This window comes from Chiroxiphia lanceolata, chromosome 6 (genome assembly GCF_009829145.1).
Source record: "Chiroxiphia lanceolata isolate bChiLan1 chromosome 6, bChiLan1.pri, whole genome shotgun sequence".
Taxonomy (NCBI): Eukaryota; Metazoa; Chordata; class Aves; order Passeriformes; family Pipridae; genus Chiroxiphia; species Chiroxiphia lanceolata.
Genome location: NC_045642.1, coordinates 42,713,402 through 42,729,790, shown reverse-complemented (window position 1 = coordinate 42,729,790; position 16,389 = coordinate 42,713,402). Strand labels below are relative to the sequence as shown.

Sequence of the window (16,389 nt, the reverse complement as noted above, 5' to 3'; positions counted from 1 at the left end):
GTTGGATGTTTCTTTGAGACCTGACGTTCCTTTTAGTTAATCACCTTATGTTATCTACAACTTTAAAGGAAGATGATTAATATCTAGCAGCTGACTTCACTGTGTGGAACAGATCCACGCTGCTGTACATTTAAAGGTTTGGTATATGAATCACCTGTCTGGACAAGGCACTATTTGGATAATTGGTTATCCAGAAATATATTCTGTGGATCAGAGGCAAGTAATTATAAGTGTTACTTATTATAGTCTCATCAATGGCATAGTGCTTAATCTCTTAAGCACATTAGAGTATTAATTGATCAGAAGTGCATTATGATCTGCTTAGGTGAGATGACACAAACCTTTTTCTGGGTAAAACAGGAATGTAGTACACTGTGTTAGGCTAGAATTTAATTAAATGATGAACAGGTTGTTCTATGCATATCTGAACAGCTGGAATATTTCAATTATACTGTCTAATGTCCTGTGTACTAATTTTGACAAATGTCAAAAAAATCCATACAGAATTTGTTGAATACATGATAAATCAGCTGCTGCCAGTTATGTGAAGTGAGCTGGATTATCAGAAGTAATTGGTTTAATTTAAACCCAGCTCATTTTAAGTGAAAAAGGTTAGGGAGCAGCCACGTGATCAGTTCAGCAAGGAGATCTAAAGAGGAAAGTAGTAATTTATATTAATACAGACAAGCAGGATAAAATTTGGTGAACAGCCCCAGCTGATTCAATAGGTTTCCATTAATTATTCAAAGTGTAAGCAAACTCTTCTTCAAGATGCAGTTACTAGTGAATTTTGAGAAAATTTTGAATCTTGTTTAAAAGCAGCTAACTGCCTTGTTTTGCCAGGTACCTCTTGATTGAAAACCTGATATAGAAAACTAGGGAATGCTTGGGCTTGATGGTTGTGCCTATCCTAGTCCATTCAGCTATAGACTTGTCAGAAAATGCATGATCAATCTTGATTACATGAGGGAGAAGAAACTTCAAATTCCAATTTGCATTTATATTTAATGCTTCCATAAACACAGGTGGCACATTCATATTTTATATTTTAGCTGGAGGTCTTGTGTTGCAGTTATGCACGTGACTTTTGACAATTGAGTTCAGTCTTACCTTAATTTCTTTTCTAGGGAGAGCACGTGTGCAGCAACTAGCAGAGAACACAAGATATTTCAGGAGACGACTGAAAGAGATGGGCTTTATCATCTATGGAAATGAAGATTCCCCTGTTGTGCCTCTGATGCTGTACATGCCAGCAAAAATTGGGTAGGTTTATCTGTCTTCTTTAAAGCCAGGATGGTACAATATTGTTTTCTAAATATAAGAACAGACTGGTTTGATTTTTGCTTTTATGATCATTACTGAGTCTTATGAAATATGGAAACATGCTATAGAAGTGAACTTGAGAAAATCAAGGCTTGTAGCTTGGGGCAGCAAGGAAGCGCTTTGAGGAAGCAATTTTGCCACTACGATTCATGTTTTAAAGGTTTGGGGGGGGTGTTGGGGGGGGGTGTTGCCATTCTGTTTATATGTAAAGTGTATAAATGTGCTAAAGAGGAGTTGAAACTGAATGCAAATTAATGTTAGAAGTTACTGGAGGAAGTCTTTCAACCGGCTCCTGGATCAGAAGCAGCCAACATTTCCAGAGATGAACTTTGAAAATTAAAAAAAGGAAAAGCAGGGGGAACAAGACATGATTGGACACAAGAACATGTATTTAATGAATCCCAAGTTTTTAAGAGGTCTGGATTTAATCAGTCAGGTATTAGTATTGTAAATACTAGTACAACTGGAGCACATAGCTTTATAAATACTTATGCATTTGTGGGGTGCCTTGCGTATAATTAAGGCTAAAATTCTGCAAGGAGGATATAAGGTATATATTAAAATTTTTTGCAACATAAACATGAACCTGATTTCAAGGACAGCTTGGCTTTGACCACTGCTTTTCACTGTCTATATAATGCAGTACTCAATCAACACTTTCAAATTTGGAAAGCATAGTTTCATTTTAAGCCTTACTGAACATCTCTAGTGCTTTACTAGCTCAACTAGGCTTCACTCTGGCTAAGCACTTTGGTTCTGTGACAGAACAAGCATCATCTAGCACTCTGCACGAAGGCAGATAAAGTCTTTCTCCACCCTTGTCAATGTAACAGAGTTTGAAAGTCCTGTTACCTTTACAGGCCTTGCCGGTCTGCAGTGTGCACCATCCAGCACACAGAGGCATACTGTTTCCCCTGCCCAGCTGCTCTGCCAGTCAGTACAATCTTCTCCCTGGAAATGTTGATTAGCTGAGCAAAATAGTTGTGGCAGAAAATTTAACAACCTAGTAAAAGAATGTTATTTTTATACATCCTTATAAGCCTCTTAAGTTCATTGCTACTTCTCACAACAAGGTCAGTTCAAAACAGATTAACCATTTCCTGTGGCCTGTAGAAACACCCAGAATTGCACTGCCATTACAGAAAGGATCAATATCTTTGTGCCTCTCATAGCATAACTCACAGCCACTAGTTTCTTTAATCTCTTTAAGACTATATTTTATTGAAGATAGTTCAGTAAAATAGTGTGACAGTTGTATGAGATTTTTGCACCTTTCTTTGAAATATCTGGTATCATATTAGGTGATTCCACAGTTTACTGTGGTGATTCAATGGTTCCCATGATAGGCTCTTAAAAAGCGGTACATTCTATGACACATTAATGTACTTTAATCAAGTTCAATTGGCGATAACAAAACATCTCGAAACTGCAGAAACATCTGCTTTGGGGCATTGCAGCGTGAGGGATTCCTTATATAGTCAAACGTCGGAGCTAAAATCCCTGTTTCCTATCGGAAAGATTTCCAAGCTTAAGTTACAAATCCGTTTAGAAACAGCCTGCTATAAGACCAGTCTCTGCCACATATAAGCTTTCAGCTTTGTTGGAACTTAATACAGTGAAACCTTTTGAGAAGGACCACCTCTTGGGAGTGAATTAAAAAAAGGCTTTTGTGAGCAGGCATTCTGCCTCTAAAAGAAAGCACCGGAAGGTCCAAATTGTGTTGTTACAGGCTTGCTTCAGCAAAGGCTTGTATGCATTAACACACTGAGACCTTCATGCTCTGGCTTTGCTACCAGTGGAATAATTGCGACGATCTTGTTCTCTCTGGCAGTGCGTTTGGACGTGAGATGCTGAAGCGGAACATCGGTGTTGTGGTTGTGGGCTTCCCGGCCACTCCCATCATCGAGTCCAGAGCCAGATTCTGTTTGTCTGCAGCTCATACCAAAGAGATGCTTGATACAGTAAGTGTCTCCTCTTCCTTTTGCTCATGCCTGCTATAAACAGATACAACAACTGTCTGTTTTTTGTGCACTGGTTCAATGTTTGGTACACAAACTAGTTGAACCTAATCCTCGAAGTCTTTTGTAATAGACCTGGCCATGACTCCATCTCTCTTTCCTTGCTTCAACAGTGCAGAATGGCTGCCTACAGTAAATCTCAGGATTTTTCCTTTTCTATTTTAGATTATGTGAAGGTGACAGTCTCATTCCTGTGAGACAATGCTTTTTCCCCTCTTAAGAGGCTCTGCTTTGCACTGAATCTTTTAGAAGGAAAAAATTCTGCTTTTACTGACCCTAGATGCTAATGGTAAGAAGAAAAAAAAAAAAACTGAAAACCTCCAAAACATTTATATTCTTCTCAGAAGGAAGCTCGTGATTACTAGTGAAAATTTTTATTCCAAAGATTACTCCAGTTCTTCTTTACAGCTTCTGAGCACTTTTATCTTAAATAATCTTGTCCTAATGAGTCTGTGCCACGTGCAATGCCTTACTGACTCCTGCCTGCAGTAAGCATGTTCCAGAGGGAATGGAGGTCCTCTCTGAGGAGGCGTGCATCACAGTTAGGAGATGCTGCCTTAAAAAGTAAGGATAGCAGTTATTCTCTGACTAATAGAGTTGAAAAAGGATTATATGAATAAGCCTGACTATTCTTAGTATGTTTTGGAGTGGTAGCTACATTCACTCTTAAGTCTTCTGAATAATCTTCTTTGATGGACATGGCATGTATTAGGCACTGTTGAAGTTCTGCATTGTGTTTTTTTTCCCACTTTGAGGGTCTGTGACTCAGAACCTAAACTAGGTTGAGTCATGAACTTGGACTTCATGAGAGTAGACTCTGTCCTGTTCAGAGACCTACTTGAAAGAATCCCATAGGATACAGCCTCAAAGAGAGGAGGTGTCCAGGACAGCTAATTGATTTTTTCCTCCTCCCTTCTCCCCTGAAGAATGATCCATCCTGACTTGCAGCAGAGTGAATGTGGGAAGCCTGCATGGATCAACAACCAACCAAAACATGTAATGGAAGCATATAAGAAGGAGGTGCAAGCAGGAACAGATGACCCAGGAGGAATAGAGACAGAGTTCTGAGCATGCAGGGATTGGGATCAGGAAAGCCAAAGCCCACCTGGAACTCAGTCTGTCAAAGGACATGAAATGCAGCAGGCAGGGCTTTTATGGGGATATTAGTAGCAAAAGGAAGAGAAAATATGGGGTGCTGCTGCTGAATGGCAAAGGGAATCAGGTGACAAATGACATGCAAGAGATGAGGGTACTCGGTGCCTTTGTTGTCACTGTCTACTCGTGAGGCTTGAATCGGGAATCCTGGGACCATAAGATCAGTGGAAAAGTATGGAGCAGTGAAGACTTACCTTTAGTGTGAAGGAGGCTCCAATAAAGGAATATTTAAACAAACTGAACATGCACAGGTCCATGGGAACTGATGGGGTGGACCCACAAGTGTTGAGGGAGCTGACTGCAAGGCCACTCTTGATTATCATCTTTGGTGGGAGGTCATGGTGACTGAGGGAGGTTCCAGAGGTTTGGAAGACAGCAAATGTCACTACTCTCTTCAAGAAGGGTAAAAAGTGTGATCTGAGGAACTGCAGGTTGAGAAACCTCACCTTGATCTTGAGAAAATTGTGGAGAAAAAAATCCTTGAAAGTATTTTTGAACATTTTGTGGACCAGAAGGGGATTTGGAGTAGTCATCATAGAGTTAGAGAGGGGAAATCATGCCCAAATATGATCAGGTAGGTAACACTTCAATATATAAACAGCAAATGGGACATATAAACAGATATTTACTAATGTCTTGTCAAAAAAAAATAGATTCAACCTTTTCACACTTCACTGCTGCAGAACTTCCAAATCAACAGCTTAAAATGGCATGCTTTTTGTATTTTGTTTTTGTTATGAAAATTAGTAAGGTGGTGAGTAGTGTGTGTGCAGTTTGGTAATATATGTTTAGTGTTGTTGAATAGTATTAAACAACCTGCCATGTATCTCTAGTGCTGTACTTGCTGCTTCTCAGTTGTTTCTGCCTTGTAAGACCTGAGAGATTCTCTAACGTGACACTCCAGCAACAGACTGCTTAAGAAGTTCCTTCCTAGCTACTTGTCCTGCTACTCTTCCCTTAATTATCCGAATTCAGTTGTTTCTGTTCCAAATAAAAATTTTGAACCAGTATGTTTGGAGGAGGCCCTCTCCTTCTCTTCCTTTCACTCTATATAAAATGAATAGTACAATAATAGAACTGAGTGCATTGACACAAATGAGGGAGCAGTAACTTCTGGACAGGTGGACATGGAGTGGTGATGAATGGGTAGGATGTGGGAGGAAGGAAAAGAAAGAAAACTGAAGTCTCTGAAATCATATTGCTGCAAACTGAGCTAAAACTGAAACTGTACAAACTTGATACGCTGGCACTACCTGGGCAGTCGTGCAATCATGCAGTCTTGCTGTTGGTTAGGTTCTTGGTCTTCTCCTTTAGTGACTATCTTGAGCCTTTACTTTAACAAGCTGCTTTTGCAGGGTCTATATAAGTACTACATATGCTCTCTTCCAAAACCTATCTGTAACTTTTATTACTCTGCTTAAAAAACCTTTTCTCCTGTCAATTCACTTACAAGTCTGTCTGCATTTTCCAGAAAATATTTCAAGTTTCGTGCTTTTAACATAAGATTCATTCCTAGAGTACCTCTGTAAGTGTTAAATCCTCTAAACTGACAAAATGCTTGTTCAATATATTAGGGTTTGTCTACCCAAAAAAATAATCCAGAGGAAAATGAGGTGTGAATTTTGAAGTGAATGAAGAAATCCTGATTCAGCTCAGTATGTGCAGGCTTTGTTCCAAGTTAGTGTAACCCACTTTAAGGTTCAAAATAGCTGCATGCTTTGAACCCAGAACATTGGTGAGAGGAGTTAATAAGGAGCAAGTCTTCATGTCAGTGAATTTGTGTTGTGTTTTCTTGTGATGCAGTGAAAAACGATTGATTTCAGGCAGCTAATCATTTAGGCAGCTCTCAGATCTAATCCCTCTACTGAACTGTGGCAACAGTATCCAGGAGGAGAAGGAACTAAAGTGAATGGATTTGGGGAGAGCTGACAGAGAGCTTCAACTCAGCAGAGAGGACAACTTGATAGCCCATCTGTGTATGTGTGGGTGCTAATTAGGGCTCTTACAGCATTTTTTCTAAACAAAATTTGTCTGAGTTTGAAGCACAGGGAAGAGAAGCTTGTCTTGCAAATGCTGATATTTGTGATACTTCCTTGTTCTTATTAATTAAACCCACATGATGGGAAACAGTTCTTAGTTACAATTTTAAGTGTTTTATGTAAATAAAACTTCCTTGCCTGAAAATATTTGGCCTAGGATCAGAGTGAAGTCCCTCATAACCTGTATCCCTGTGGGCTGGTGCTTTCTTTTCAATGATGAAAAATATATTACACTCTCCTAAAGTCAGAGTACACCAATGCCATTTCCTTTGAGTCTTTGCTGGTCACATGGCCCTTTTTGTTTTAAATTAATAAAATCCTAAATCTGCATTCAAGAATAACAGTTAACATAGTCTTTCAACAGAAATTCAGCTTTAAATTGCTTCCATATGGGATATTTACTTAAAACTCTGGCAGACTGTGCCCACACTTCTGTTTTGTTTTGTTTTTACCGAGGTCCAACTTCTGGGTTTGTCGTTCCCCCAGATTTTAGAGTGGAGAGGTTTTTGCTGCCAGATATAACAAGCATGAAGGGCCATTGTTTAAAGAAACAAAAACTTGAACTATCCATCCAAAAAGAAAAAAGCATGTAGGGATATTAACCCCCATCTGCCAACTGTCCAAGAGACAAGCATTTGACCCAGAACATGTTAAAACTGGAGCATTAATGTTGAATTAGTGACATTCTGAAGGAATGCTGAATGTACCTATCTTAATAAATTTACAATTCAAGGGAGTGAAGGATGCCAGCCTTTGAATTAAAAAGCACATTGGGCTTGAACATAATCTTCTGATCTCATTTCTTTGTTACTTGCCTATATAAAATAATTAGCATGACATACTGTTGCAGATTTGTCTGCAGCAACTCATTTATTTTGTACCTTGCTCCACGAGTGTTCTGTAGAGAAATGAAGTTTATGGTTTGACTTTTAAGAGACCCTGTTGTGAACCAGTGTCTTATCAAAGAGATTGCAACATAATGGAAGCATGATTAGCTGAGCCAGGACTTTCCTCATTTCTGATGCTGGCAGATGTTTGATCTCTGGTAAACTTCATAACATTTGAATTCAGGTCAAAACGGCAAAAGTTTGTGCTAATTCACTAGCAGTGTTCTGGGCCATCAGTAGCCTAAGTGTGGCCTTTGTGGCAACTTCTGTCAGTGGGACTTGCTTTCTAGGGAGAAAATGTTTGGAGTCCTACCCAGAATGACTGGTTTTTTCATTCCTTGGATTGTCTGGCCAAATCTCCCATGTCATGTTGTTTACGGTACAGAGCTTGCATCACTAGTTGTATATGGACAATGCAGATTAACCAAATGTAGATATAACAAATGCATCTATAGAACTTGTTAGCTTGCTATTGCAATTTGCCTTTTGCTTATCTTGCAATTTAAAAAATACAGTAGATCAGAGGTGGTATGCTAACACATATGTTGTTTTCATACTGAATGATGAATGAGTTAAACCTCCATGTACATTTTTTTCTGCTTCAGCTTCATTACCTCCAGGAAGGAAGGAATATTATTCTCATTTTTTCTGTTTATGAATAGTCATGGGGTTTGCTGGGTATTATGATCCTTCTTTGGAAGGGGAGTAGTCAAGTGGATGCATAGGCAGTCTCAGTTAAGTGACCAGTGCTGTTGACTTTGTCTCAAAACTCCTGAATGCTAAAATCAAAAAGAAATCCTATGCACTTCTGAGGTTACCGGCTTCTAGCACAGTAAAATCTGAAGTGAAATGGCTGTCAGAGTAGTCTGCAGGCATGCAAACAGAAAGATGTGTTAATAATGTACTTGTATCTGTCTCCTCTGCTGATCTACTGTGGTCTCCTTGTCAGGCTTTAAAAGAAATCAATGAAGTTGGGGACCTTTTGCAACTGAAATATTCCCGTCGCCGTTTGGTACCTCTCTTGGACCGGCCGTTTGACGAGACAACATATGAAGAAACAGAAGACTGAAGCCCCTCCATGTGCCTCGGTGGGAGGGACACAGCCCATGGGACACTCCGTGGCACACAGGCCACAGCATCCGTGAACAACCCACTTATGACTGCTTAGCATAAAAGACATTTCCTCACAATACTGAAGTGGCCACATCAGCTCTAAATGGCATTTTGTAAATAGGGAGAGGATTTAAAAAAAAAGCTTTGATTCCTGTGTCTTCAGGGTCTGGCCCTAGAGGTGCTTGGCTTTATTTTTTCTTGTTGCTTTTTTTTATTTATTTGTCTCAATGAATTCACAGCAACTCAAGTTGGCTGTGGCTGATCAGTTTTGTATGCACCATTAGCCTCCCGAATGCTGGCTGAGATGTTGTAAGCATGTGTGATGCTGGCATGGCAGCATTTCCAGTGTCACTGCTAGGTGTCTGATCTTCCCATTAAGGAATGAGCTGACCTGTCTGTTCTTGGAGACTTCCTAGAGAAACTGTTGATTGCTAACTTTGACATATTTAACAAGATGCATAATCAACCAAAGTTGTTTTTTTTTCATTTGCAGTTACTTCTGTTTAAAACTTGAATTTAGCCTTTTTAAAATAAATGTGTTGCTGACATGTCACTGACAAGACCATTGTTCCCAAACATTATTTAGTTTTGTAAGCCACAGGCAGAAGGACTTCTGGAACTCTAGGCTCTTTTTCTTCCCAATATGGATACCAGATTGTCTCCTGGTTTGGACACTAATTGCCCCCTTGATATAGGGTAAGTGATGGAGAGGGGTTTTGTTTGGGTTGTTTTGGGTTTTTTAATGGGTTGTGTTTTGTCTTCTGGCATACTTCTCTTTAAAAAAAGGAAAAATGTGGATTTAGCATGTGTTACTTTCTTCAGGTTAATTTCTTTTGCTTTATAATTCTTTTAAAATTGTGAACAAGTCACTGCTAAGTTCTAGAAGGGTGCTCCTGGGTTTAATTAAACCAGAGCAATCCTCAAGCTTCTTCTTAAGACTGAAACCCCTTAATAAGCAGGTCTATACAACGGGTGACTTAGGAGAACCACTTATTTCGTGCAGATCTGTGAAACTGTGATCTGTTTCTTGTCATATACGAGGTGTTCTTCACTGGCCTTGTTGCTCATATGGACAGCTTGAATCTTGTAATTCCATTCAGCCAGACAGCAAAGTCTCTGTTGGCAGCTGCATGTCTGTGTAGGCCTTCCCTGAAGAATGTCCTTGTAATTGCATTTAGTTGGACATCTTTATTCTTTTGTGTTTCTGTTACTGATCAACACTGATTAAATCAGTGTTCACTGAGCCAGTTGCTGTTTGGAATTTTTATTTGCAAGTTTCATACTATCCCTGTGTTTAAAATAGACACCTTTGCTCTAACACATCTTAGAGGAGGTCTGCTACTTAGTTTTTGCGTCTTGAATTCTTTCAGTGAACAGAATGGATCAACAAAGAGGTACCAAAAATTTTGAACAGGAGTCAGTTGCAGTATAGCTTGTTTCTGTATTTTATACATAGTCGTGTAGAATTCCTGCAAAGATAGTAAAATATTAACGTTGTGTCAGTTGGATTGGGCCAGCTCTTCAGTCTGGGTTAGCAAGATGCTTTTTGCAGGTGACTGGGATTTTTTGAAACAGATTCTTCATCATAATGCTAAAGTAGAGCGCAGCTCTAAGCTCTTTGCATGGTGCTGCAAAAAAAAAATTAGGTTTTTTAAAGTTCTTTTATGTTCAGTCTGCAACTAACAGGAAAGGAGTGCTTTGACCACAAGAACCAAGCAGTTCTGCAAATACATCTGGTGATTTAAAGAAGAATTGGCTTCTATTTTATAGAATATCTATCTTCATGCATTTATAGATCTTGTTGCATTTGAATGTAGTGGAACTTCAAAACACTGATTCATTTTTTTACCACTGAATTCAGAAATTTAATTATATGAGAAAAACTGAAATTGACAGTTTGAAAATAGGTCCAGATAACTATTTCTGTCTTAGTCCATTAATGCTGATTTGCTCTTCTTCTGGAGCCAAGTGTGTGCACAAGTACGAGAAGTCTTTATGTGCAGCTTTGATAGCTATGAAGTAGTCTCATTTGTTCAGCCACAGAGTGGATAAGCTGCATTTAGCTGAGCTTACCTTCTCACCTGTGTTCTGCCCAGGACTAGCTCTAACATTCCAGCAGATGACCTGCTTTCTGACTTCAAGAAGCTTTACCTCAAAGAATTATTGCTTTTTTTTTTTCTCTTTTGGATTGTAGTAGGGAACAAGATGAGGTTAGCTCAGGAAGACCTGACTTCAGCCCTGATCCTATTAACTTGATCATGGAATGGTTTAAGAGCAGACAAAACTGACCACCTTGAAGCTTGGGTCAGTAGGTAGCTGTTTTGAGCATTCACAAATGTACAGTGTGTTTGCTGTGTAGTCAAGTCAATTTGAAAACTGTGATATATTAAGTTAGAAGTGAGTTATCATAGATTCTACAAGTCTCGAGTCCTAATCTTGTCTCTGGGATTCACTTTTAGAACAGCTTGTCTTTAGAAGGGAGAAAAGCAGCTGGACAAATCTTCTTAATATAGGCAACTCCTGTGTAATACTGCTGAAATTGTCAGTGTTAAAAAATTACTGGTGTCCATTTGGATTCCAGTTGTACTTGTTGAGGAAATTGTGTCCAAGCTTCTGCCTTTTAGTATCTTTCTGCTGTGTCACACTGTCTGCATATGACTTTGAATTTTGCATTGCAAAGACATTTCAGAAATCATTCAGGCTGCTTGGTTACATTTCATCCTTGCTGTATCCTTTTTGGGAAGCAACTCTGCCCTGGAGGCCTTTTATTCAAGAGAACCTGTTTTGCCAAAATTTGGTACCTGTTGAAACTGCTTCTGAAAAAGTAAGAAGTTACAAGTCCAAGATTTTGCACTTTTAAGTCAGTAATTCACTGAGCATGAAAGCCAGGAAAAGCTTTTTGCATCTACTAAACAAACTCTTCTTCCACAATGGAAGGAGCAGTACTGGTTTGTTCTAGGCAAACCTGCAGCATGTGTGCTGTCACTGTATGCTTTGATACTTATGTACTGACCAGAAATCTGTCTCCTTTTTCTCCTGGCAGTAGAAGTGAATGAAAGAACCAATCTTGAGAGATCACAAAGGACAAAAAGCTGCTTAAGAAATAAGACTTCAGTCCTTGCCAACTTTTCAGAGACATTCTAATTGAAAATGAGTCCTGGTATTTCTTAAGAGATGCAAAATTCAAAAGAAAATGAAGGCTGCTTTTGAAGGATTTTGCCCTGTACTGTATGTTGGCTAAACTTATACATAAACATACAATAGTCACCTTCCCAGTACCTCTCTGAAGAACTTAGCAAGCAAGTTTTTGCCTCTGGTGAGCAGAGTGAAGAGTTTGGAACCATAACTGTTTTCAAGGCTAATGGCCATACTTTTTCACTCGTGAGAAAACTGAGAAGCTCCTATTACTGAGCATCAGGAAAGAGTGAGAGATGTGCTTCTTGTTAGAAACTGGCCTTCCCAAGTAGACCTTTGTCTTAAGGAACTTGATTCATAGTTTTTCTGTAGTTCTTCAGCAAAGAAGAAACCAAGTTTTTTTGTGTCAAAATAATCAGGGCTTTCTTTTTTGTTTTTTATGTGACACAAACTTTTGTATAGTGTGTGTATGTACGTGGTATATTTAACTCCGTAGTTTCTATATATTTTCCTTTCTAAGTAGCATCCTTAATGAGCTGTTCTGGTTCTTGAGTTACTGGTGTGACACGCTTATGCTTTAGGCAGACTCAGGAGTGAGTTGACCAAACATCTTACTGTGATGAAGTCATTCAGTGAGGGGATTGCATCATCCATCCTCCTCTTGCTGTTTCCTCTAAGAGTGCAGAAGTGGTACCCACTGTCAGAGCTGCACCTTCACACAAAGCAGGCAATGGAAGTGTGCCCATAAAATCAGTGACTGTCTGCTGTGTGAATGAAGGACCAATACAGCAGAGGTGGAGAAAAGAGGTAGTCAGGCATTACTTACTCTCAGCTGTACAAGGATCTTTCATGGGCACTGGAACAAGTATGCCTAAAACAGGAATGCAGCTTTCAGTGCCTAAAGGGACACTCCACTAAAACTCTCCATGCCAAGTAAATCCTCTCCTTCTATACAAATTTTAATTTCTTTACATCTGGAAAGCATTTGGCTTACAGCTGCTTGCTTGTTCAGAAGCCGTGTTATCCATTCAGGGAGACCATAGGAGAGGCTGGAGGAAAGCATGAACATGACTCTTCATCTGAGAGAACACCTTGCAGCATTGGATCTGGAGCACTAGGCATGAGCCCCCTTGCTGCATTACAGAGAAGGAAACTTGTGGAGATGTATCCCAATATACTGTACTCAGTCAGAATTTATACAGTTTATATATATTATTTTTACAGTTTATATGCAGCCTATGAAAGTGTCAGGCATGGTCTGTGTGGGTGGCACCTTCTGCATGGAGATCTGAGATACCTGCAGTCTGGTCTGTTTTAGCACTAGAGAAGTACTGAGCTGTTTGGGAATGCTTAGTGTGATCCTTCAGCAGGTGCATAGCTGGCTTTGGTGCTGGACCTGGCACCCAAGTGGCAGTGGACCACTGTTTGGGAAAAGCACCAGTCATTTGACCCATGTAACTTGAATATGGTTTTAAAAGAAAGGAAAAGAAAAAAAACCGACTCATATGCCATTGTGATGGCTTTGTATTCCTGTAAACATCCCCAGCCTTGCAGTTGTTCACCTGTTCAAGGATTTGGACTTCAAGCTAGAGCACAAACATTAAGTGTTTGTGTGAACTATTTTGCTTTATCTTTCACTAAAAAGAGAAGCATTTGGTGCAGACATTGGAGCTGTTGTGTTTATATCCCCAAAAGGGGCCGGGTGAAAGAGATGACAACTGTGGTGTGTGTTGAAGGCCTTAAGCTGTGACTCTTGGTATGAAGAATTGAAATTAAAACTGACCTTGAAGAATGCAGTGAATTTTAACCCATGGAAGAATACTCTGTGCTCTTAGATAAAGCAGTATGTACTGCTGTTTTCTTGGGAGGGAGAGGTTCAGAACTCAATTTGTGTGTGACCCTGGCTAGCAGCTGTTTAGGAAATGTCTGTATGTGGGAGCCAAAAGTAGTGCAGTTCTCTGCACTAGTGTTCCTATGTAGCTTATATAGTTCCTGTGTAGTTCCATTGGTAACTTGTTCCTGGGCTGCTGAAAGCGGGAGACTTATTGAGAGGGTCAGGGACTTCAGAAGCAGTGGCAGCTAGCAAATTCATTTCTTCAACAGTAGGTAAACAGGTCTCACATGAATATGCCAAGGGTTGGTGCTGTTCCAAAAATACCCATGGCGAGGTGAAACATGCACCAAACCATCTGACCACTCCACTGTAAAACATTTCATTTTTTTTGCCAAAACTCATCCTGTTCAGACAGTATTTCTGATATTCCTTAATGGTATATTAAGCTTAATGCATCTCCAGCCTCCCAATGTTAATTTCAGACCCATTTGAGAGAGGACAGAGGAATGCTGGAGCCTGAGGCTTTAGGTTAGCAGCCCCAAAGCCAATGGTGGCCCACATTTCCACAAGCCCTGGGCAGCATTACCAAGTCACAGCACTTCGTCTTAAATTGCACTGTATTCTTATGCCTCTGTGTTGCTATAATGTACATATATATTGGATTTTTTTGTAGATAAGACATTTTAGATAAAATTTTTAAATGGGCTCCCCCCAAAATATTTTATGCCAGATGTCTAATTTTTTTTACACTCGTGATTAACATAAATTTGGATGCTCTTTGGGCAGGGGAAAAGATAAATGGATGGTACATTGGCTTTAAAAAGGTAACAATGCATGTTTAAAAAAAACACTGGAGAAAAAAACTGCTTGGGAAAAAAATTCATTCAAATATATTCTATGTTCTGCATAATAAAGACTTTAAAAAAATGCTTCATTGTGGGTTTGGCTTTTTTTTCTTAATGGTAGTGAGGCTTTTCCCTATTAGGGAGACCAAACCCTTTTTCTCTTCTTTCCCAATCCCTCTCCCACCTACCCCCCAAAAAAAACTCTCAAAAAGCCCTAACACACAAGTTTCATACTGAAATGACTGTGTAAAACCGTAGCCTGTTTGTTTGCTCAGATCAGTGTTCCCCTCTAGTCATGTACTCCAGAACCAGGAAACCTTGCATGCGAGATGGATGCTCAGCTGTTTTCTGGCAGTCTCAGGTCCCTTGTACAGCAACAGCCTTGACATGCAATCTAGAAAAGCTGCTTCTGTTGCGGAGAGACACCTGCAGTGGCAGCTACTCTTCCTGACGTGCAGCACTCCCGCGAGGGAGTGCCCATCAGAGCTGAGCGCTCGCCACGGAAAGCTGGCTGTGCTGGAAAGCCAGGCTGCTACCCTTGGGTGCTGTTACAGTGTCAGGCTGCTCTCAGCTGTCATGCTGCTAATGAGATGTTTGAAAGGGCTTTTTGATCCATCTCGCAAGGGATTCTTGACCTCACATCTGTCTTGCAGTCTGTGTCTTGTTTTAAACATTTCCTTCCATTCATCTCAGCCTTAAGTCTGCATAAACCAGATGTCGGTATTTGAAAAGGAGGCGCAGGTCCTGGTTTTAACTGTGGCTACACAAATGGGCCCAGGTGATTTGCAGCTTTGTGCTAAGGTTGCTGTAGAAATGTTTTTTCTGTTCAAGGTGTCCCTTTCTGGGACACTGCCAGCACTGGCACTTTTCCTCAGCAGGCTGCAAAACCTCCTTTCATTGTCTTTCCCTAATAAGTTTTTCATAGTCCTTTCCCTAGTAATTTCCTTCGCAGGCTCATGAACGCCTGTGGAGATCCTGGAATAGATACTCTAGACCCAAAGTAAACAGCCACTCCGTGTTTCCAACAGGCTTTGAGGGTTAGATAAGATGCTGCCGGCGTAAAAGACAGCAGATCTAGGAATAAAAACTTATTTTGAGTGGTGGAAACTTCCTCCCGCAGCTCGGGAACAGCCGGAGCTTTCACTGGGGAGCACAGAGCCCCGTTTCTGCGTGTAGCGGACCGGGCCGGGGGCGGGGGGGGGCTCGTCCCCGCTCTCCCGCGGAGCGGCCCCGGTGCTCGGAGAAGGGGAGGCAGCGGCCTTTGCAAGTTCTTCTCCCCGGGGGCGCGGCGGGAGGCTCCGAGCCCTGATGCGCTGAGCCCCTCGCCCGGCCGCGGCCCCGCTCCTGCCCCTCTATCCCGGGCGCCTCCATCCTCCCGCCTCATGCGGCCGGGCCGGAGCCGCCGGGCCCCGCGGCCGCCCCGCCCCGCCGGGAGGGCGCTGCGGCGGGGCTGCCCCGGCGGGAAGCGCCCGGTGGTGCCGCTGGGCTTGAGCGAGGCCGGCGCCGCCGCGGCGAGAAACAAAGAGTCCCGGGCCGGGCGGCCCCGCCGGAGGGGCAGCGCCCCGCGGGCACAGCCGGGCGGAGGGGGCGGCGGCCGCCCGGGCCATGCAGCTGCCGGGAGGGGAGGAGCGGAGCGGGCGGCGGCGCCCCGGAGGGGGCAGCGCCCGGAGGGAGAGGGGGGAGGTCTGGCAGTGCCGGCAGCCTCCGAGCAGGGCAGGGGCGCGGCGGGGCCGTGCCCGCGGCCGGCAGCCGCGGCGATCGCCCGGGCGGGGCTGGACCGCGCTTCGTGCGAGCAGGAGCCTCTCCCCGGCGAGCGGCCTCCCGCCCGCCCTCCGGTGCCCAGCGTTGCTTGCAGAGCTGCGGCAGCACCGGCGAGTGACTGCGCGGGAGGAGGAGAAGAGGAGGAAAAGAAATCGGATTGCCGAAAGGATTAGGAAGCGGGGTGGGGAGGCGAAGCTCTCTCCTCCCGTCCCTCCCCGCACACACTTGTGAAGCTATTCAGAGTTATCCTTCAGCATCAGTGGCGGGCGAGCCCGGGGG

At 42.1% G+C, this 16,389-nt stretch overlaps 1 protein-coding gene across 1 annotated transcript in view; it reads left to right on the top strand.

Annotated features, from left to right (window-relative positions):
• SPTLC2 (serine palmitoyltransferase long chain base subunit 2) overlaps window positions 1-14,435 on the top strand; it is a 79,871-nt gene extending 65,436 nt beyond the window's left edge. Inside the window, exons 10-12 of the mRNA XM_032691274.1 lie at window positions 1,128-1,263; window positions 3,155-3,284; window positions 8,372-14,435. Coding sequence (XP_032547165.1) covers window positions 1,128-1,263; window positions 3,155-3,284; window positions 8,372-8,491 — 386 coding nt within the window. The 3' untranslated portion in view covers window positions 8,492-14,435. The remainder of the gene's footprint in view (window positions 1-1,127; window positions 1,264-3,154; window positions 3,285-8,371) is intronic.
• Window positions 14,436-16,389: the final 1,954 nt, after the last annotated feature.